The sequence below is a fragment of the Lepidochelys kempii genome, chromosome 1 (assembly GCF_965140285.1).
Source record: "Lepidochelys kempii isolate rLepKem1 chromosome 1, rLepKem1.hap1, whole genome shotgun sequence".
In the NCBI taxonomy this organism is placed as follows: Eukaryota; Metazoa; Chordata; order Testudines; family Cheloniidae; genus Lepidochelys; species Lepidochelys kempii.
The window spans coordinates 302,492,497-302,516,153 of record NC_136380.1 but is presented as its reverse complement, the minus strand read 5'-3'; the positions used below and the strand labels follow the sequence as shown (position 1 = coordinate 302,516,153).

The following is a 23,657-nucleotide window of genomic DNA, read 5'->3' as shown; positions in this document are numbered from 1 at the left end:
AACCTGAATTGTACGTGTGTGTGCAGTGGCGCAGAATTCCACAAGGAATATTGCAGAGAAAAGGCACAGAGATGCCCTGAGGTTTCATCATCGATTTGGAAAGGTTGATGTCATAAAAATTTTGTTTTTCCAATTTCTGTATAATATTTTTAAAAGTGAGTATTAGCATTTTAAATAGTCAGCTAATTTGGTTTTTGGAGCAGGTTGGGGGAATTAGGACAGAGTGACCAATGGCTAAGGCCTCTAAATATTGTGCTATACCTTCATTCAATAATTTGACTATCTACAGTGGCTGACATTGTACCTGACAGTTGAGGAAAAAAGTAAAGCCTGTAGGCAAAACATACACATTGCTGTGTCTGAACTTTCACAAATAGGTTTTAGTGTGTGACTCAAGGCTGGAGATGATAGTTATCTCATCCTGTTCAGTGATCCCATCAGATCTCACAGCCTAAGGAGATTGTGACAGATCAGTTTTTCGGTTAGACGTTTTCAAGGAACATGTCCTTTAGGTGGTGCAGGAAGTGATCATAGTAACTCAGTAGATGGCATTATTCCCTCTCTCCTTGAGTCAGTCATAGTAAGTCAGCATAGTATTAGATGGCTTTGTGCTTTTGGTGGTGTCATCTTTTATTTGAGGTGTAAAACAAAGGTTCTGGCCATTTATGGCACTTTAGATTTCCAAGGCACTTTTGCAAAAGTAAACTTGTTAAGAAGCCTACTAATAAATAAGGAGGGGAGTCAAATTAAAGATGGCTCATAGACGGCTGAGGTGCTAAATTTTGCTTCCACATAACACATGAATAATTAGCAAGGATAGAAGATCCTGTAAAACAGTTAAAGAGCAAACAAAGGAGTACAGTACTTGGAAAATGGGTTTTCAAATCCACAGGTCCTTATGACACTTGTCTAGGGGTATGTCTACACTAAGAAATTAGGTTGAATTTATAGAAGTTGTTTTTTTAGAAATCATTTTTATATAGTTGATTGTGTGTGTCCCCACACAATATGCTGTAAGTGCCTTAGGTCAGCAGAGTGCTTCCACAGTACCAAGGCTAGCTTCGACTTTCGGAGCGTTGCACTGTGGGTAGCTATCCCACAGTTCCCACAGTCTCCACCGCCCATTGGAATTCTGGGTTGAGATCCCAATACCTAATGGGGCAAAAACATTCTTGCGGGTGGTTCTGGGTACATGTTGTCAGGCCCTCCCTCCATGAAAACAATGGCAGACAATTGTTTCGCACCTTTTTTCCTGAGTTACCTGTACAGACGCCATACTACGGCAAGCATGGAGCCCGCTCAGCTCACTGTCACCATACGTTTCCTGGGTGCTGGCAGACGCAGTACTGCCTTGCTACACAGCAGCAACCCATTGTCTTGTGGCAGCAGACGGTGCAATAGGCCTGATAACCATCGACGTCATGTCCGAGGTGCTCCTGGCCGCCTCGGTAAGGTCCGTCAGGAGCGCCTGAGCAGACATGGGCGCAGGGACTAAAGTAGGAGTGACTCGACCAGGTCATTCTCTTTAGTCCTGCCGGCAGTCCTATTGTACCATCTTATGACGAGCAGGCACAAGATGAGGATGGCTAGTAGTCCTACTGCACCATCTTCTGCTGAGCAGCCAGGAGATGAGGATGGCTAGCAGTCCCACTGCACTGTCTGCTGCCAGCCAAAGATGTAAAAGATGGAGTGGATCAAAACAAGAAATACACCAGATTTGTTTTGTATTCCTTTGCTCCCCCCTTCCTCCCTCCATGAAATCAACGGCTGACAATCGTTTTGGTGGGATCTGTCAGGGCACCTTGAAAAGTTTAATGGGAGGCATAGCTCAGTGGGTTGAGCATTGGCTTGCTAAACCCAGGGTTTTGAGTTCAATCCTTGAGGGGGCCATTCTGTGTGACAGTTGTTTTTCTTTCTCCTTGATGTAAAGCCACCCCCTTTGTTGATTTGAATTCCCTGTAAGCCAACCCTGTAAGCATGTCCTCAGTCGTCCCTCCCTCTGTCAGAGCAACGGTAGACAATCGTTCCACACCATTTTTCTGTGCAGATGCCATACCATGGCAAGCATGGAGCCCGATAAGATCACTTTGGCAATTAGGAGCACATTAAACACCACTCACATTATGCAGCTGTATATGCAGCACCAGAACCTGGCAAAGCGAAACCGGGTGAGTAGGCGACGTCAGCGCGGTGACGAGAGTGATGAGGACATGGACACAGACTTCTCTCAAAGCATGGGCCCTGGCAATGTGGGCATCATGATGCTAATGGGGCAAGTTCATGTGGTGGAACGCTGATTCTGGGCCCGGGAAACAAGCACAGACTGGTGGGACCGCATAGTGTTGCAGGTCTGGGACGATTCCCAGTGGCTGCGAAACTTTCGCATGCGTAAGGGCACTTTCATGGAACTTTGTGACTTGCTTTCCCCTGCCCTGAGGCACAAGAATACCAAGATGAGAGCAGCCCTCACAGTTGAGAAGCGAGTGGCAATAGCCCTGTGGAAGCTTGTAATGCCTGACAGCTACCGGTCAGTCGGGAATCAATTTGGAGTGGGCAAATCTACTGTGGGGGCTGCTGTGATGCAAGTAGCCCACGCAATCAAAGATCTGCTGATATCAAGGGTAGTGACCCTGGGAAATGTGCAGGTCATAGTGGATGGCTTTGCTGCCATGGGATTCCCTAACTGTGGTGGGGCCACAGACGGAAACCATATCCCTATCTTGGCACCGGAGCACCAAGCCGGCGAGTACATAAACCAAAAGGGGCACTTTTCAATAGTGCTGCAAGCACTGGTGGATCACAAGGGACGTTTCACCAACATCAACGTGGGATGGCCGGGAAAGGTACATGACGCTCGCATCTCCAGGAACTCTGGTCTGTTTCAAAAGCTGCAGGAAGGGACTTTATTCCCAGACCAGAAAATAACCATTGGGGATGTTGAAATGCCTATATGTATCCTTGGGGACCCAGCCGACCCCTGAATGCCATGGCTCATGAAGCCATACACAGGCACCCTGGACAGTAGTCAGGAGCTGTTCAACTACAGGCTGAGCAAGTGCAGAATGGTGGTAGAATGTACATTTGGACATTTAAAAGTGCACTGGTGCAGTTTACTGACTCACTTAGACTTCAGCGAAACCAATATTCCCACTGTTATTACTGCTTGCTGTGCGCTCCACAGTATCTGTGAGAGTAAGTGGGAGACGTTTATGGCGGGGTGGGTGGTTGAGGCAAATTGCCTGGCCACTGGTTACGCACAGCCAGACACCAGGGCAGTTAGAAGAGCACAGGAGGGTGCGGTGCTCATCAGAGAAGCTTTGAAAACCAGTTTCATGACTAGCCAGGCTACGGTGTGAAAGTTCTGTTTGTTTCTCCTTGATGAACCCCCCCACACACCCTTGGTTCACTCTACTTCCCTGTAAGCTAACCACCCTCCCCTCCTCCCTTCGATCACCGCTTGCAGAGGCAATAAAGTCATTGTTGCTTCACATTCATGCCTTCTTTATTCATTCATCACACAAATAGGGGGATAACTGCCAGGGTAGCCCGGGAGGGGTGGTGGAGGAGGGAAGGACAAGGCCACACAGCACTTTAAAAGTTTAAAACTGTAAAACTTATTGAATGCCAGCCTTCTGTTGCTTTGGCAATCCTCTGGTATGGAGTGACTGGGTGGCCGGAGGCCCCCACACCACGTTCTTGGGCATAATTCTATTCGTAACATACACTGCAATGCTTTGTTCTGCAATGATTCCCCACTACGTGCTACTGGCCTGGCATGGTAAAGCGTCCTACCAAGGAGGACGGAATAAGGCTGCCCTCCCCAGAAACCTTTTGCAAAGGCTTTGGGAGTACTTCCAGGAGAGCTTTATGGAGATGTCCCTGGAGCATTTCCGCTCCATCTGCAGACACGTTAACAGACACGCTTGCTTTTAAACCATGTGTGCTATTTAAAAAGGTACACTCACCAGAGGTCCCTTCTCTGCCTGGCGGGTCCGGCAGGCAGCCTTGGGTGGGTTTGGGGGGTACTGGCTCCAGGTCCAGGGTGAGAAACAGTTCGTGGCTGTCAGGAAAACCGGTTTCTCCGCTTGCTTGCTGTGAGCTATCTACAACCTCATCATCATCATCTTCCTCGTCCCCAAAACCTGCTTTTGTGTTGCCTCCATCTCCATTGAAGGAGTCAAATAACACGGTTGGGGTAATGGTGGCTGAACCCCCTAAAATGGCATGCAGCTCATCATAGAAGTGGCATGTTTTGGGCTCTGACCCGGAGAGGCCGTTTGCCTCTCTGGTTTTGTGGTAGGCTTGCCTCAGCTCCTTAAGTTTCTCGCGGCACTGCTTTGGGTCCCTGTTTTGGCCTCTGTCCTTCATGTCCTGGGAGATTTTGACAAATGTTTTGGCATTTCGAAAACTGGAACGGAGTCCTGATAGCACGGATTCCTCTCCCCATACAGCGATCAGATCCCGTACCTCCTGTTCGGTCCATGCTGGAGCTCTTTTGTGATTCTGGAACTCCATCATGGTCACCTCTGCTGATGAGCGCTAATCCCCTCGTCAGGGATGGAGTATAGAAATCAATTTTAAGAGCTCTTTAAGTCGAAAAAAAGGGCTTCGTCATGTGGACGGGGGCAGAATTAAATCGATTTAACGCTGCTAAATTCGACCTAAACTCCTAGTGTAGACCAGGGCTAAGGTTATATGAGTAACTAGCAAATGAACTTACTGACTCAGTGACAATGAGGGAAGACTGGAGGAAGATCAGAGCAGCGATAATTTTCAGTGTAGGAAAGAAGCTTAATCCTGGCAGAGACTACTATCCCTTAAATCAAACTTCTATACCCTTTTAAAAAGTAGATTAAAAAGTCAGAGAAAAAAATCATTGATCATTCAGAGGTTAATGGAATCATAAGCACTTTGCAGCATGCGTTTATAACAAACGTTCTGGCTAGACCAGGGGTAGGCAACCTATGGCCAAATGCGGCACGCGAGCTGATTTTCAGTGGCACTCACACTGCCCGGTCTGGAGGGCTCTGTATTTTAATTTAATTTTAAATGAAGCTTCTTAAATGTTTTAAAAACCTTATTTACTTTACAGACAACAATAGTTTAGTTATATATTATGGACTTATAGAAAGAGACCTTCTAAAACGTTAAAATGTATTACTGGCACACGAAACCTTAAATTAGAGTGAATAAATGAAGACTCAGCACACGACTTCTGAAAGGTTGCCAACCTCTGGGCTAGACAAACTTGCTTCCTTTCGTGAAATAATGAGAAACTTAATGAATTAATGGCAGCAGAGGGTTTAGTTTTTAATAATGCTTTAAAAATATCTTAATAGAAATACTAACTTGAGTAGCTTTAAAATAAAAACAGTGTCTCAAATATACGTATGTGTGTGTATATGTGTGTATACATATATATAGTATGTGTGTGTCTAGAGTAACTTTAAACAAAGGATAATAACAAGTTCCATCGATCAGAAAGGGAGGTGGTATCTAGTATGACACCACAGAAATCAGTGTTAGGACTGGTCTTATTTAATATCTTTATTAATGATCAGGAAAGGAAGTAAACAGCACATTAGTGCAATTCAAAGCTGATACTAAATTGGGAGAAGTCAAAAAAGAAAAATCATAGCAAAAGGCTGTGGGCAGAAAATGAGATTCAGCTCGGAAAAATGCAAGTTAATTCCAATAGAGACAAATAATCTGTATTCCACATACTCAGTAGGAGGGAGAAATCTGAAAAGCAGTAATAGTGAAAAAGAGCTGAGCGTGGTAGTGGACAGTAAATTAGATCTCAATTTGGAAAGTGATATAGTTGCAAAAAAGGCCAGTGATAAACCAGGGAGGTAGGAGAGAATAATTTCCATGTCATTTTGTATACCTATATTATTATGCTAATGTTTTCTGCAAGAAAGTTCCATAAATATGTAATTTAATTTTACATATTTAAAATCACACACAGTAATGTGTATGTCTAGAGGTGATTTCAGCAAAAGATAGTACATGAAATTTTTCTTTTGGTTATGATATGGTATGAAGCTGCTGAAAGCGTCTGATGTTCAGGAATATTTGTATGGATATAAGACACATTTACAGTTTATATATGATTATATTTTATTAAAAGATATATAAAATGAAAAATGAAAGGAGTCCACTCATAATCTTTCTCTCTCCTTGCAGATTCCAGATATATTCTTCTTCCAGTAGTTTTACATCACCTCCACATGCATTTACAAGAGCAGAAGGATCTTACAATGTGTGCACGTATCCTTAGCAACATATTTTGTTTCATAAAGAAAAATAGCTCAGTAAGTAAATCCAGTTATGAACAGTAGTGTTTTTTTTAACTTCATTTTTGGGTCCTCGTAATAAAATAAACTGTCGCTTGAACAAAAAGTGACATTTAGAGCATTCTCTAGGAACTGAACCTTGATGAATATGTCAGTTAGATTTTTCATCAATTTTTTGGACTGTTGCAAGAATATTTTTAATCTAGCACTCTGTGTTCTACTGAGTGTTGACACTGTTCCAGTGTTCTAACATGCAGTAATTTAGATCTGTTTTCAAAGACAAACAGAGAAAGATTGTCTGGTTTAAGATATAAATTCAGTTGTAAATAGCATCTTTTTGTCAGGCCTGTGTTTTAATGTTAGGAGCTTTAAAAGAGGCCACCTCCCTGTTTCAGCCCACCTGGACTTGAGGAAGCTTGGGGTCAGAAATGCTTCTTCACTTGCAGCCTGCCCTGCCCTTTTTCCACTGAGAACAGGAAACTAAGGGGATCTTTTAAGAGGGACGCTTATTACAGCCGAGCAGGAATTGTGGACCTAGGGCTGCTTCTCCACCTGTAGCCTGGTCTACCCCTTATTATTGACCTTGTTTTGGTGGGTTTGTTGGAAGTTGACATTCTGAAGATAGTTTTTGTGTGTGTAATGGATGAAGGGATTAAGTTGGATGACCTGTTCATGGAGAGCAGATATGAAAGGGATGTACTGACTGTGTGAAAGATGTTCTTAACGAGTTCATAGATGGAGGATAAGAGGACTGTTTAAGAGCTCGGCCATTGAGTGGAGTGAGTAAGGAGGAGATTTGTGGAAGGGTTTAACAGGATTGATCATTTGTGTTGGGTTGCTCTTCTGGGACTGCTGAGCCATCAGTTATGATGGCCTGTCCTAATAGCCAAGATCTGACCCTCAGCCCTCTGGATAGACCCCTCTAGTATAACTGTCCTGCCAGGATCATTGTGCTGTCATTGTGAAGGTTGACCCACAGTGGTTTGGAAGTGTGTTGGAATTAATAGACCACTTATTCATGTAGGATAAGTGAAGAGGATGTGCTGTGGGCTGATCTATGCACTGTTGGAGAGGGATGATCTGATGTATTTGGAGACTGTTGGTGGGAATGTTGGTTATGATGGACTTTGCAGATGGGTCTCGGTGTTCTTATTGAGGCACCTAGTTGTGATGACTGCATCCCTCTGAGGGCCACCTTAGGTTGGTCATGAAGGTTCAATGACAGTGCTGCATACTGGGGATATGGGGAAGTATCTTGATTGTGAGGGTTAGGTCCCCTCAATCCCTGTGGTAGAGAGAGACAAGGCAAAAAGAAAGTAGCATCATACACTAATCGGTGTAGTAAGTGTGAACCATGCAGGTGCATGGTTAGTCTCAGTTCCTTTGGTCTCACATTATAACAGTTGTCAGGAATGCAAGACATTGGATCTGGATCTTCATTTCAGGCTGTTAAATAATACCGTATATGACTTAATATGGGGCTGTTATTTTGACACATTTTTGTTGCGGCTTCCCTGGAAAGGTGTATAGTTCAGCATGAGGAGAAACATGATCTAGGCTGGTGGGTAGCTATATTTTTTTCATCTGACCTCAAATACAAGAGATCTTGCATCCTGAAACTATGAATGTGTCCTCCTGGCCAGAGAGTCCAAAGATGGACATAATACACAGTTGGTGGTGTAATGTCCCTCTATGTTATGTCCCTCTATGTTAATTGTTGTCCCTCTCTAATTCAGAGGCTGAGCTGATCATGTTCCTCACTTGAGTCACTGAGATTGATAGTGCCTAGACATTTCAATCACTGTGTGTTGTTATCTGTGATGAATTTTCTGGATCAGCTCACAGTTTCACAGCTGCCAAAATAAACATTGGACTATAGTCTAAACACTCTGGTGTTGGAGTCACGAGTGTAGATTGTAGAGAGATTACTCCTCAGCTACAGACTGACCACTGTTTCTTTTGGTCTGAAGTTGGAACATACTTGTCTTGACAGGGCAATGGAAATGTTTTGATGGTCTGCTTTCAGAAACTGTTGAAACCATTTCCAGGCAGCTTTGAAGGACAGGGTTATTCTTCTATTGTCCACTCTAACAATAATTTGGTAGGAGTTCATAATAATAATTTGTCCTCCCTTATTGATACAGTCCCTAAACACACTGTGTGCTGGCTCTATCTTCACAAGTCACCTGGATTTACAGGTGGAGAGAGAGAGGAAATGGCTAGGGCCCCAGACTCCTACTGTGTCCAAACAATAACAACATAGAGGATATTTTTTTTGAGTCTTTTAAAGAACACATGCTCTGGCTGTGAGGGAGGCAAAGACAAATTTCTTCACTTCCATCATAGCATCTGCAAAGTCCCATGCAAAAGAGTTAATTCGACTGCTTGGTGAATGCTGGCTGTCTCTATTTGATTACAGAGCAAGTGTTTCTTGCTGTGAAGAAATGTCACGTTATTTTGCAAATAAAATTGCTCAGATAGAGACAGAGCAGTCTACTGCCATGGAAACAGAACAGTGTGTTGCAGGGGAAAAAAGCTTCAGTTTCAACTCATTGAGCGCAGAGAGGTGCAGGTGTGCAGCTTTGTGCTACAATTTTGTCTTTCCAGGGTGGTGAGAAAAAAGAGAGCAGTTGTGAAGTACTGGGTCCACAGTTAGCTGAGGTTGTCAGCATTTCCCTATAGAGGATGCGGCACGAGAATTCATGGGGAGATTAGTGTTCAAGAAGCCAGCTCTTTACTCTGGAAATAAACCAGTATCCAATCTCCCATTTTGGGGAAAGGTAACAGAAAACTTGGTGGTTCTTGTGAGGCAGCTGTCTTAACTTATGATCTTACCATAGCAATGGATAGAGATAGTGTCTGCAGACTCTATAAGCAGCTATCTATAAGCAGCTTTTGATACCATTGACAATGAGATTTTGTTGACTTGCTTGTGGATCCTAGTATGGATAGATGAATTGCTCTTAAATAGCTCCACTTTTTGGCCACTCGAGATATTGCCCAGGGATAGTTGTAGGCAATTGTTTCTCTGCCTCGAGGGTTCTTACTTGCAGAGAGTCTGTATTGTCGCCCCTTTTGCTCAACTTGCAGCACTGAGAGAGTGAGTGGTGAGACAGTAGACCACATTGCATTCATTATGCTGTGTCTCCATGTTTGACCAGGCCAGAGAAGTGGAACAAATAACCCAATGTTTATATTAACTTAGGGCTTGGATGCAGGCTAGCTGTCTGTGACTAATCAAACAAGATAGAGACGATATGTTATTGATTTGAGGGAAGCCATCCCACGATTTCTCAGAACTTGTATTTGTGTCCTTGCCTGAGGGAATACAACTGGCAGTTGTAGCACAGGTGCACAAAGAATAACTGGGACCATTCAAACGTTAACATTTACTATCACAATAAGCTGCTTTTTGTAAAAATCAATAAAAGAAATCAACCTCCCAAACTAACTGACATTTAAATTAATGTGATGTTAAGAACGTTGAGTAAAAATAAAATCAGGTCAAGAAGTGCAAAATTGTAGGTTTTCACAGAAATATTAACTAAATTGCAAATCCTAGGAATATGGTGCATATTTTAAGACAGGCCCTTATCCCTTAAAGGGCTTCAAACAGGTGCAAGTATGCACACCCATGAATTACCTTCAAGGACTGGGGCCATAAACATTAATATATTGTTTCGACAGGGATCACTTGATGGTGCTTTTTCCACATAGTCCTACAAGTTCTTTTTCTTAGTATGCAAGCAACATACAGTCTTTGAAGAAATGCAGGGTTTATTTTGTAATGGGGGTTCTCTTAAGGGAGTTGTTGCCTTACAGCAGAAGAGTTTTTTCCCTTCCTTGACCTCTCTAATGAGAGGTGGAATTCTTGGACCAGAGTGTTTGGGCAGAGATTACTGGAAGACAGGATTGCTTATGTGTCATATGTGATCACCTCTGTTCAAGGACTTGTGTATAAAGTGTAACTAAAACAAGTTACACTAAGAAAATACCCAGATTTTGTGTTGTTGATTTCTTCTCCAATAGGAAATTGACCTGCAAGACCCAAAATCTGCTACCATTTGGCAAATGGGTGAAAATGTAATCAATGATTATATAAAATAAAAATAAATCAATAGGTACATTAATTAAATAAAATGAATAACATCAAAATAATAAAAAATATCATTTGAAAACTAAAATGGGGAGATTGCTACATATGTGTTACGTAGCAAAATTAAAATATGTATTTCCTGGATTTTGTAATAACTGTGCAACTTTAACACTGCACTAACTTTGTTCTTCCTTGTTAATTAACATTTTTGGCCATGTTCAATGGTCTATACTTTGGCTCCTTTGCATTATTCTGATTATGCAAATCAGCTATAAACTTGCATAACTGGCCAGGGATATGTTTGCTTTCTTCTCATCGGAGTGGCGCAAAGTAGCTGGACGTTGCTGGGGTATTTGGCCTTAAAAAGTTGCTATACCCATCTGTTGGTTTTTGGTGGTAGTTTCTTTGTTGATCACATAAAATATTCAAAACAGAATTCTCTCTGCTTTGGATTTTAAATCTCCTCTGTCCATTTCTATGGCTAAAATGTATGAGTGTTGACTAAAAATCTTGGCCAAATAGCTGTCATAAATCATGTACTACTTTCCTTTATACTGTACCTTGAAAAAGAATGATGTTTAATGATGAGTACTTAGGCTCATGTTTTTAATAACTGTCTTCTATATATCAGTAACGTAATTAATTTGAGAACAGTGGATTCAAGTAAATGGAATGACTCTGGTATCTTGGGTGGAAAATATTACCAAGGTTTATAAAGTGCAGTGGCTGTGATGAAAACTAATTCTCACCTCAACTAAACTAATCCAGGTGCTAACACTGTCCTAGGGAAAATTCTGCATGTGTCTATTCCTTTTTCAGTAATAGCAAACTGAAAAAATATTTTTCTTTATTTTAGGAAAAATCCGTCTTGGAAGAAATAGATGTGATTGTGAACAGCTTGCTAGATATACTGCTGAGAACCATATTAGAGATCACAAGCAGACCTCAGCCATCAGGGTCTGCGATGCGCCTGCAGTTTCAAGATGTGACCGTAAGGTTTTCATCATAAAACAGACCCATACCAATTTAAGACTGTCACTGGGCTCTTAACTCATCCCATCTATGTGTTGTAATGCTCATTGTTAATCAGATTACCTGCTGTTTTGAAAAGATTGCATTAGGCGGGCTAAGGGGGATGTGGGAAGTGAAGTAGATTTTACTTGCTTTTCTGACTTTCAATGGAATTATTAGTGCTGTATGGTTTTATTTATATATATGTATATGTATTTATACATTGTAGTAGTCAAAAAATTAAGGGGACGAAATTCTTCCATTTGACATTCTGTTAGGTCAGTGGCAATTTCATTATGCTGCTTTTATTGACAGTTTAACAGCTTCCTGAAAGGACTAGAACACAGCACTCATGAAGATGAAATAGTTTGGCAAAACATTAACATTTTTACCTCCCAAAAATCCAAATTTTTGATGGGGGAAAAGAATCTCAAAACACACTCACACACCCCGAAGGTATTTAAATCAAAATTAAAATAATAATAATAATAATAATAATAAAAATAATTAATAATAAAAATAAATAATAAAACTAGCAACACTTATCTGGGTCTGATCGTTCTAACATGCTAACTAAAGTCAAGAGATCAATGTTCTGCAGGGAACATAAGTGGTATTTAGGTCAACACTATATAATGGCTGATGTGCATTAAAAGGTTTTAGTGCAGTCACTGGGATTTTCTCTAAAAGTTAGTGTTCTTGAAATAAAACGAAACTACACTTTGCTCTGCTTTCAAGGAGGTTGTATTTGGGGAGAATAAAATCTTACACAGCAGGGGAAATGTAGTGGCCTTACAAAAGAGCACCTGAGTAAGAGGAGCAGGTCACTTACCGGTCATTCAGCAGAGTTTTCTGTGAAAAACTTAAAGTACCTGGACATTCCTTCTTTTTGATTTGCCATCTCATTAGACCAGCTCCTTACACTGTTACTTTTTATTTTTCCAGTGATATAGGGATTCTAGCCTTTCAACTTGAATTCCCTCTGAGGACAAGCATTGTAAAAAAGTATTTAATACTCGTGGAAAATATTTTTCACTTTCTCCCACAGGGAACAAAATTATTGGAAGCATTTGTAGAGTTAACCATGAGTTGACTATCTTATATTTTACAGTAGCACTGTGCTCCAATTCATTATGCATCAGAGGGATTGTACTTCTAAGATTTCACATTTCTTTAATTTTAAACTGCAAAAATGTTCTCTGAAGTTCAAACTTCTTGCATAGGGAAGTTCTGCTTTATCTAAATAAAGGTTGTAGAACTGGGTCAGAAGTGTGGCAAAACTCCATTGTAATTGGTTTCCATTAAAATATCCAATTGTTTGTGGATACTGTTTTTTTTATACAGTAACATAAAGGGCTAATTCATCACTCTATCAAAAATTAGACTCTGAAGGGCTTTGCAAGTTATAAAGTTTTCATTAGCTCTATATGCATCACTAAGGCTTGTCATCATTACTACATGCACCTCACAGAATACTTAATGTGGAGGTGACTCACAGCACAGCATAAGGCAATTATATACATTTATGTGAGAACATCATGCAGTACGGGCTTATGGCAGCACACTGAGCCGGGTTCTTGGAACTATTTGTGGAGTAAGGCACCACCCAACATGAGTACAAATGGTAGAATCTGGCCCAGCATGTTGCCATGAGTCAATCCTGTATCATTAAATGCTCTTTGTGAGGTGGGATATAGGCTTTATGGCAACACAATCGGCTAAATTCTGTCACTCTTCATCTCGTTGGGTACTGCCTCAGTCTGCAAGTAGTCTCAAAACTGTGTCTCAGTGTTGCCATAGGCCCATCCTGCATTGTGTTTCTGCATATATGTATATTCTGTCTCAATCTTACCTTATGTTCTGCTGTGAATTATTTAGTGCACTCTGTGAGATGGATGTGTGGGGCTTGAAGCTGTATGCCTGAAAGAAAACTGTATAATTTCCAGGGCCAGTGATCTCAGTGAAGTTACACCAGCACGAACTGGAGTAATGCAGTGATATCAATAAATAAGCCCTTTAGGTTGCTTTATGAGAAATGTATCTGCACACAATTAGATTGCTGAAAGAAACCAATTAGAATGAAGCTTTTCACATTTACAAAATACTTTTAAAATTTAAATTAAAGGAATGTGAAATCTTAGAATTACAGTCCCTGTGAAGCATAATGAGTTACAGCTGAGTGCTACTGCAACACAGTCAGTGCTATATGTGTTAAATGATTTTGTCCTTTATGGAAGAAAATGGAAAATAGCTTGATGAGACTACTTGTGGAAGTAAGGTGACTTAAGGTGGTAGACTCTACCCCTATGCTTTTTAGTATGAGAGGATAAGAGGTACAGACTATGCTTTCAGTCTTACTTACAAACAAAGAAATGAATGATGTTGCTTGCACTCCCTGGTTCTGTGAATGACATTGGCAGGAAACTGGGCCAAGATTTTCAAAATAGGTACCAACGTTAATTTCAGTAGGAGGTACTGAGTGCTCATCACTTTTGAAAATTAGGCCACTTTTTTAGGTGTCTATGGGTATGTCTACACTATGGAATAAGGTCGAATTTATAGAAGTCGGTTTTTTAGAAATCGGTTTTATATATTCGAGTGTGTTTGTCCCCACAGAAAATGCTCTAAGTGCATTAAGTGCATTAACTCGGCAGAGTGCTTCCACAGTACCGAGGCTAGAGTCGACTTCCGGAGCGTTGCACTGTGGATAGCTAGCCCACAGTTCCCGCAGTCTCCGCTACCCATTGGAATTCTGGGTTGAGATCCCAATGTCTGATGGGGCTAAAACATTGTCGCGGGTGGTTCTGGGTACATATCGTCAGGCCCCCCTTCCCTCCATCCCTCCGTGAAAGCAAGGGCAGACAATCGTTTCGCACCTTTTTTCCTGAGTTACCTGTGCAGACACCATACCACGGCAAGCATGGAGCCCGCTCAGGTAACCGTCACCCTATGTCTCCTGGGTGCTGGCAGACGCGGTACGGCATTGCTACACAGTAGCAGCAACCCATTGCCTTGTGGTAGCAGACGGTGCAGTACAACTGGTAGCCGTTCTCATCGTTTCTGAGGTGCTCCTGGCCACGTCGGCTGGGAGCGCCTGGGCAGACATGGGCGCAGGGACTAAATTTGGAGTGACTTGACCAGGTCATTCTCTTTAGTCGTGCAGTCAGTCCTATTGAACCGTCTTATGGTGAGCAGGCAGGCGATACGGATTGCTAGCAGTCGTACTGTACCATCTTCTGCTCGGCAGGCAAGAGATGAGGATGGCATGCAGTCCTTCTGCACCGTCTGTTGCTAGCCAAAGATGTAAAAGATAGATGGAGTGGGTCAAAACAAGAAATAGACCAGATTTGTTTTGTACTCATTTGCCTCCTCCCCTGTCTAGGGGACTCATTCCTCTAGGTCACACTGCAGTCACTCACAGAGAAGGTGCAGCGAGGTAAATCTAGCCATGTATCAATCAGAGGCCAGGCTAACCTCCTTATTCCAATAAGAACAATAACTTAGGTGCACCATTTCTTATTGGAACCCTCCGTGAAGTCCTGCCTGAAATACTCCTTGATGTAAAGCCACCCCCTTTGTTGACTTTAGCTCCCTGAAGCCAACCCTGTAAGCCGTGTCGTCAGTTGCCCCCCTCCGTCAGAGCAACGGCAGACAATCGTTCCGCGCCTTTTTTCTGTGCGGACGCCATACCAAGGCAAGCATGGAGGCTGCTCAGCTCACTTTGGCAATTAGGAGCACATTAAATACCACACACATTATCCAGCAGTATATGCAGCACCAGAACCTGGCAAAGCAATACCGGGCGAGGAGGCGACGTCAGCGCGGTCATGTGAGTGATCAGGACATGGACACAGATTTTTCTGAAAGCATGGGCCCTGCCAATGCTTGCATCATGGTGCTAATGGGGCAGGTTCATGCTGTGGAACGCCGATTCTGGGCTCGGGAAACAAGCACAGACTGGTGGGACCGCATAGTGTTGCAGGTCTGGGATGATTCCCAGTGGCTGGGAAACTTTCGCATGCGTAAGGGCACTTTCATGGAACTTTGTGACTTGCTTTCCCCTGCCCTGAGGTACAAGAATACCAAGATGAGAGCAGCCCTCACAGTTGAGAAGCGAGTGGCAATAGCCCTGTGGAAGCTTGCAACGCCAGACAGCTACCGGTCAGTCGGGAATCAATTTGGAGTGGGCAAATCTACTGTGGGGGCTGCTATGATGAAAGTAGCCCACGCAATCAAAGATCTGCTGATATCAAGGGTAGTGACCCTGGGAAATGTGCAGGTCATAGTGGATGGCTTCGCTGCAATGGGATTCCCTTAGTGTGGTGGGGCCATAGACGGAACCCATATCCCTGTCTTGGCACCGGAGCACCAAGCCGGCGAGTACATAAACTGCAAGGGGTACTTTTCAATAGTGCTGCAAGCTCTGGTGGATCACAAGGGACGTTTCACCAACATCAACGTGGGATGGGCAGGAAAGGTAAATGATGCTCGCATCTTCAGGAGCTCTGGTCTGTTTCAAAAGCTGCAGGAAGGGACTTTATTCCCAGACCAGAAAATAACTGTTGGGGATGTTGAAATGCCTATATGTATCCTTGGGGACCCAGCCTACCCCTTAATGCCATGGCTCATGAAGCCGTACACAGGCACCCTGGACAGTAGTCAGGAGCTGTTCAACTACAGGCTGAGCAAGTGCAGAATGGTGGTAGAATGTGCATTTGGACGTTTAAAGGTGCGCTGGCGCAGTTTACTGACTCGCTTAGACCTCAGTGAAACCAATATTCCCACTGTTATTACTGCTTCCTGTGTGCTCCACAATATCTTTGAGAGTAAGGGGGAGACATTTATGGCGGGGTGGGAGGTTGAGGCAAATCCCCTGGCTGCTGGTTACGTGCAGCCAGACACCAGGGCGGTTAGAAGAGCACAGGAGGGCGCGGTACGCATCAGAGAAGCTTTGAAAACCAGTTTCATGACTGGCCAGGCTACGGTGTGAAAGTTCTCTTTGTTTCTCCTTGATGAAGCCCCCCGCCCCTTGGTTCACTCTACTTCCCTGTAAGCTAACCACCCTCCCCTCCTCCCTTCAATCACCGCTTGCAGAGGCAATAAAGTCATTGTTGCTTCACATTCATGCCTTCTTTATTCATTCATCACACAAATAGGTGGATGACTACCAAGGTAGCCCAGGAGGGGTGGTGGAGGAGGGAAGGAAAATGCCACACAGCACTTTAAAAGTTTACAACTTTAAAATTTATTGAATGCCAGCCTTCTGTTTTTTGGGCAATCCTCTGTGGCAGAGTGGCTGGTTGGCTGGTGGCCCCCCCCCCACCGCGTTCTTGGGCATCTGGGTGTGGAGGGTGTGGAACTTGGGGAGGAGGGCAGTTGGTTACACAGAGGCTGTAGTGGCAGTCTGTGCTCCAGCTGCCTTTGCTGCAGCTCAACCATACACTGGAGCATACTGGTTTGGTCCTCCAGCAGCCTCAGCATTGAATCCTGCCTCCTCTCATCACGCTGCCGCCACATTTGAGCTTCAGCCCTGTCTTCAGCCCGCCACTTACTCTCTTCAGCCCGCCACTTACTCTCTTCAGCCCGCCACCTCTCCTCCCGGTCATTTTGTGCTTTCCTGCACTCTGACATTATTTGCCTCCACGCATTCGTCTGTGCTCTGTCAGTGTGGGAGGACAGCATGAGCTCGGAGAACATTTCATCGCAAGTGCATTTTTTTTTACTTTCTAAGCTTCACTAGCCTCTGGGAAGGAGAAGATCCTGTGGTCATTGAAACACATGCAGCTGTGGAGAAAGAAAAAGGGACAGCGGTATTTAAAAAGACACATTTTATAAAACAGTGGCTACACTCTTTCAGGGTAAACCTTGCTGTTAACATTATGGACATAGCACATGTGCTTTCATTACAAGGTCGCATTTTGCCTCCCCCCACTGCATGGCTACCCCCTCAACCTTCCCCCCTCCCTGTGGATAACAGCGGGGAACATTTCTGTTTAGCCACAGGCAAACAGCCCAGCAGGAATGGGCTCCTCTGAGTGTCCCGTGAAGAAAAGCACTCTATTTCAACCAGGTGACCATGAATTATATCTCACTCTCCTGAGGATAACACAGAGAGATAAAGAACGGATGTTGTTTGAACGCCAGCAAACATACACTGCAATGCTTTGTTCTACAATGATTCCCGAGTACGTGTTACTGGCCTGGAGTGGTAAAGTGTCCTACCATGAAGGACGCAATAAGGCTGCCCTCCCCAGAAACCTTTTGCAAAGGCTTTGGGAGTACATCCAGGAGAGCCGCAAATGCCAGGGCAAAGTAATCCTTTCACATGCTTGCTTTTAAACTATGTATAGTATTTTAAAAGGTATACTCACCAGAGGTCCCTTCTCCACCTGCTGGGTCCAGGAGGCAGCCTTGGGTGGGTTCTGGGAGTACTGGCTCCAGGTCTGAGGTGAGAAACAGTTCCTGGCTGTCGGGAAAACCGGTTTCTCCACTTGCTTGCTGTGAGCTATCTACAACCTCATCATCATCATCATCATCTTCATCCCCAAAACCTGCTTCCGTATTGCCTCCATCTCCATTGAAGGAGTCAAACAACACGGCTGGGTAGTGGTGGCTGAACCCCCTAAAATGGCATGCAGCTCGTCATAGAAGTGGCATGTTTGGGGCTCTGACCCGGAGCGGCCATTCGCCTTTCTGGTAGGCTTGCCTCAGCTCCTTCAGTTTCACGTGGCACTGCTTCGGGTCCCTGTTATGGCCTCTGTCCTTCATGCCCTGGGAGATTTTGACAAAGGTTTTGGCATTTCGAAAACTGGAATGGAGTTCTGATAGCATGGATTCCTCTCCCCATACAGCGATCAGATCCCATACCTCCCATTCGGTCCATGCTGGAGCTCTTTTGCGATTCTGGGACTCCATCATGGTCACCTCTGCTGATGAGCTCTGCATGGTCACCTGCAGCTTGCCACGCTGGCCAAACAGGAAATGAGATTCAAAAGTTTGCGGTACTTTTCCTGTCTACCTGGCCAGTGCATCTGAGTTGAGAGTGCTGTCCAGAGCGGTCACAATGGAGCACTCTGGGATAGCTGCCGGAGGCCAATACCGTCGAATTGTGTCCACAGTACCCCAAATTCGAGCCGTCAAGGCCGATTTAAGCCCTAATCCACTTGTCAGGGGTGGAGTAAGGAAATCGATTTTAAGAGCCCTTTAAGTCGAAATAAGGGGCTTCATCGTGTGGACGGGTGCAGGTTTACATCGATTTAATGCTGCTAAATTCGACCTAAAGTCGTAGTGTAGACCAGGGCTATGGCTGAACTAGGAACTCAGCTTTAAGAACCCATTAAAAAAATCTTGGCTACAACTTCTGTCTCATTTGAAAATCAAGTCGTGTACCATATAGTAACAATGTGGAACTATAAAATGTAATTTTGATGTTGTAGTGTATTATTTTAACTTCAGTGTATTATCTGTAATATAAAGTTAATATGGGGTCGCAGAAGATATGCAGTGTAAGTGATTAGAAGGGTCTAAACATAGAAACAAAAAGAAAAGTTTGCACAGTTCATTTTATTTAAAGAATGTGTATTTGAAATTCATGTTCAAATGTGTTGATCTAGCTGTGATTAAAGTAAGATAAGGCCATTTTTACTTACTCCACTGTTTATTTACGCTAAGTAACCTAATGACACACAGGGGTCTTGGCTTGTAACTGAAGGAGAACAGCAGTCACAGAAACATGTAGTTGTTTTTTTAAACAGCTAATCTAATCAGACCACCATTTTTTCCTTTTGTACTCCATATTGAGATACATTACATTCAGCTTGAATCTCTGCAGATATAATGAAATATAAAACATTTTTAAATATTATAAAAGCTTCATGATCAGATCGTCAGCAAGGATCAGGAATATAGGATATAATCTGATCATTTAAAGATGATTTAAAGGATCATTTAAAGATGCTTCCTGTTTACAAGGTACTAGTGGTAGGCTGGGTGATTATGCTTGGGGGGCCGAAGGTTGAGAAACAAACTATCCCAGGCTATTAGTATAATAATCTGAGGCTACGTCTTTCTGCAAAAAAAGGTGTTTACTATCTGAGAGCCCTCTCTGTGTAAAATCCTAGTAGAGACAAGGCACAGGTATTTTTTTTATCTTGGTGTCACTAGTCAAGATAAAACAAATACCCTTCTCCCTCCACCCCCACCCAGCCCCAATGGGGTTTATCTCGACTAGCAACATCTAGGTAAAAACTATAGTGCCTGCGCACTCTCAACTTTAGTTAGCTATTTCATTTTGCAGTGAAGACACAGCATTAGTATTTCAAAAATTCAAATTTTAAATAAGAGAGGGAAAAATCTACCCAAAATATATGGGCTGGCAAACTACAAAAACAGTGTTTAAAAATACTTCAAAATTTTTTGTCCTTCCTTTTCTCCTTCCTATGATCTCCCTCCTCATTTCCCTCCCCACAGGTAAACAAGAGTTCTTCCCAGAATTGTTGCAATATATTTTTATTTATGTTTTCTTTCAAAAGCAAACGGTCAGGAAGAGATGGAATTTTTGCAATGTAAACTAGATGCGTAAATATAGATGCAAGGGAAACAATTCATTATTATGTAAACATGCTATCAGCTTATATTGATTACTTTTTCATGTCATGCTTGTATTGTTTTAGTTGCTTTTGAACTGATTCACGTAGAGGAAATTGCATTTGGAAAACAAAAGTACGTAAGTGGGAAGCAAATCCATAGGTAAAATACGACATTTTAAAGGATTATAGCCCTATTTTTATTAATAAGAAAATAGTACACAAAATATCAAGAAATGTCTTTGAAAATTGTTTCAGCCTTCGCAGTGCTCATTTTCTTTAGATTACTAATTTGTTTTTAAGAGTTTCATAATGTGATTGTTCTGATGTTTTCTATATTTTGGGCTTGAGGTATAACATTTCCTCTCTTGATTTGCATTAGGGGGAATTTGTTTCCTGTCTCTTGTCACTATTACGGCAAATGACCGATAGACATTACCAGCAACTTCTTGATAGATTCAGCACAAAGGATGACCTGAGAGTAAGTAACAGATCTTCAGTTTTATGCCTTTAAATGTTCTCTCCTCTTCTTCTTCTTTTTCTGCCTCTGTTCAGGAACTCCCCTGTCTCAGTTAAGGGGTGTGTTGATGTTTAAATATAATCTGTTTCTCTGACACACTGATGACAACTAATAGCTACATAAGTTTTTTCATTCATGTTTACTCAGGGGAATTTTTGTGGCTGTGGGTAGGATTTTGTCGTTTCTGTACTTAAAGCTGGTAGGAATGGGGAAAGGAAAACTATAGAATAGTGTTATAGCCCTTTCCTCATTCTCTAACCCCATCACAGCGAATAAACTAATCACAATCCAAGTTACAAATATGAAAAACCTCCATCCAGGGAGACAAAACTCTCCTGGATTTTTCCTATTAGCCACAGTTTAATTGATGTGACATGGTGCAATGACAGACTGGCAGCTTAAAGAAAATATACTCACACTAGTACCAGATTCAGAAAGATACAGACCTCTACGTATAGCTCATGAAACCCTGTAGATCCCTGACACTGTCCACTAAAAGTGCCAGGACCCTCCATAGTGAGTAGTATGACAAAGTTCCTCCTCTACCTTGGTGGATCTTGCGCTTATTGGCGGATTTGCTCACCTTGGAGCTTCACGGCAGCCCTCATCTTGGCCGTTTTTCTGAAGCTGCAGACCAGTTCGACGACTCCTGTGTCTGACCAGGAGTTGGGAGGTTTGGGGGGAACCCGGGCACACCCTCTACTCTGGGTTCCAGCCCAGGGCCCTGTGGAATGCAGATGTCTAGAGTGCCTCCTGGAACAGCTGTGCAATAGCTACAATTCCCTGGGCTACTTTCCCATGGCCTCCTCCCAACATCTTCTTTATTTTCACCACAGGACCTTCCTCCTGATGTCTGATAATGCTTGTACTTCTCAGTCTTCCAGTAGTACGCCTTCTCACTCTCAACTTCTTGCACCTCTTGCTCCCAGCTCCTTGCACACACACCACAAACTGAAGTGAGCTCCTTTTTAAACCCAGGTGCCTTGATTAGCCTGCCTTAATTGATTCTAGCAGCTTCTTGATTGGCTGCAGGTGTTCTAATCAGCCTGTCTGTCTTAATTGTCTCCAGAAGGCTCCTGATTGTTCTGGAACCTTCCCTATTACCTTATCCAGGGGAAAGGGACCTACTTAACCTGGGGCTAATATATCTGCCTTCTATTCCTCTCCTGTAGCCATCTGGCCCCACCCTGTCACAGTAGATATTATCCTAGCATCTTCCAGTACGACGGCTGACTTCACTCATGTGCACAGGGAGATTAGCATGTTGCTTATGTTTACATTATTTTAATGTAAGCTATTATACTATTGGTAGAATGCCTGAGTTACTTCCATTTTTAATTTTGATAAAGAAAAACCATCATTATTGCAGTTTCTAGACACAGTGGAAGTTTCTTAGGGGATCGTCAGACACAGTGGAAGTTTCTTGGGGGATCGTAGTTTATGCGTAGAGGGTAATATTCACCCCTTCTCCTTGTAGCACAAAGCCTGTGTAAACTGTGGCTGTCTGAGGACAGAACTTTTATTATTATTATTATTATTATTATTTATTAGCATCCTCTTGTCTATGAGAGATGCTGGGAATTACAGCCTATGGTGTAGATGGTTTTTCAATGTCTCATGTGATTGAATAGTCCAATCCGAGATTTGCACGATCTTTAACAGTTATTGCAAATGTATGTGTCTTGGTTGGGAGCTGCTGGCTTCCTATGGGCTCTTTTTCCTTCAAGCTGTAGGATCCAGCTTCTGTCATGGACTTTGATACCCTGTTGGAGATGATGGCGACACTTGTTACAATCACTTGCCAAGATTTTCCATTGGTCAGGATCAATTCCAAATTTCTTCATATCTAATTTGCATGTGTCTTTATAATGAAGCTTGTGATGTCCTGTTCTTGTTCCATCTGATAGCTCCCTGTATAGCATGTCCTTGGGTATGCATCCATCTTCCAACATCCTCAGATGGCCCAGCCTGTGCAGTCATCTTTGCTTGAGCAGGGCTGTCACAGTTGGTAAATTTGCCCTTTGATGAACCTCTGCATTGGTGACTTTATCTTGCCATTTGGTGTTGAGTATGCAGTGGAAACAGCGTAGGTGGAAACTGTTTAATCTTTTCTCCTGATGAGCATAAGTTGTCCATGTTTCCCCATCATACATGAGAGTGCTGAGAGAACACAAGCTTGGAACGCTACGATTTTGGTCCTGATGGTAAGCTTTGATTTGTTCCATGCTTTTTTAGTTAGTCTGCTAAAGGTGGTAGCAGCCTTTCCAATGCAAACAGTTAGTTCTTCATCCAATGAGATGGATGGTGGTCACTGTAGAACCTAAACAGCTGAACTTTTGGACTACTTCTGGCTGGTTTGTATTTAAGGTGATTGAAGGATCTTGTGGAACCCCCTGTCCTAACACAACCATTTTCTTAATGCTGATGATGAGATCAAATGCCTGACAAGCATCTGAAAGGCGGTCCATGAGTTCTTGTAGTAGATCTTCATCATGGGCTATGACGGCAGCATCATGAGTGAATAGAAGTTCCCTGATTAGCACCTTTTTAACTTTGGTCTTGGACTTTAGTCAGGACAGGTTGAAGAGTTTCCTATCCAATCTTGTGTGGAAATACATTGTCTTTCCTGTCCTTAAACACACAGTTCAAGAGTACCGAGAAGAAGATTCCAAAGAGCGTAGGGGCAAAAACACATTCTTGTTTCCCTTTCCATCTCAAAGCTGTCCAAAGTGGACCCGTCAAACTGGACAGTTGATCTCATGCTGTTGAATGAACTTATAAGACTTAACAGGGTTGGTGGGCATCTAGTATTGCAAATAGACCTACTCTGCTGACTGTGTCGAATGCTGTGGTTAGGTCCACAAAGGCGATGTACAAAAGGCAGATGAGCAAATTCACTCAGTGTTTTTGCCAACCACATCCACACAGGATAGATTGGGCCCTTCAGCTGTGTCTGATAACCAATCGAGGAGTGGAGCCCCAAAAGGAGGGCATAGGGAAGATCTCCTTTGCACTGGGAGAGGGAAGATCTCCTGCAGCGTAGCTGGTTCCAAATATATCAACTCCCATCATTCCTTTGGTACAAACCAATGAAGTCGAGAGGGGGACACTGATACATGGGCAAAGCAGCCAGGCTATTGCAGCCACAT

The 23,657-nt window shown here is 43.0% G+C and overlaps 1 protein-coding gene across 5 annotated transcripts in view; it reads left to right on the top strand.

Moving 5' to 3' along the window:
• The window catches only part of DOCK4 (dedicator of cytokinesis 4), a 426,144-nt gene that overhangs the window by 300,784 nt on the left and 101,703 nt on the right, over nt 1-23,657 (top strand). For all 5 annotated transcript variants that reach the window (XR_012156797.2, XM_073328106.2, XM_073328104.2 and 2 more), the window contains exons 24-26: nt 6,187-6,314; nt 11,249-11,383; nt 20,371-20,469. Coding sequence is in view for 4 of the 5 variants with exons in the window: in XM_073328106.2 (XP_073184207.1) it covers nt 6,187-6,314; nt 11,249-11,383; nt 20,371-20,469 (362 nt within the window). In the remaining variant the exon portion in view is untranslated. The remainder of the gene's footprint in view (nt 1-6,186; nt 6,315-11,248; nt 11,384-20,370; nt 20,470-23,657) is intronic.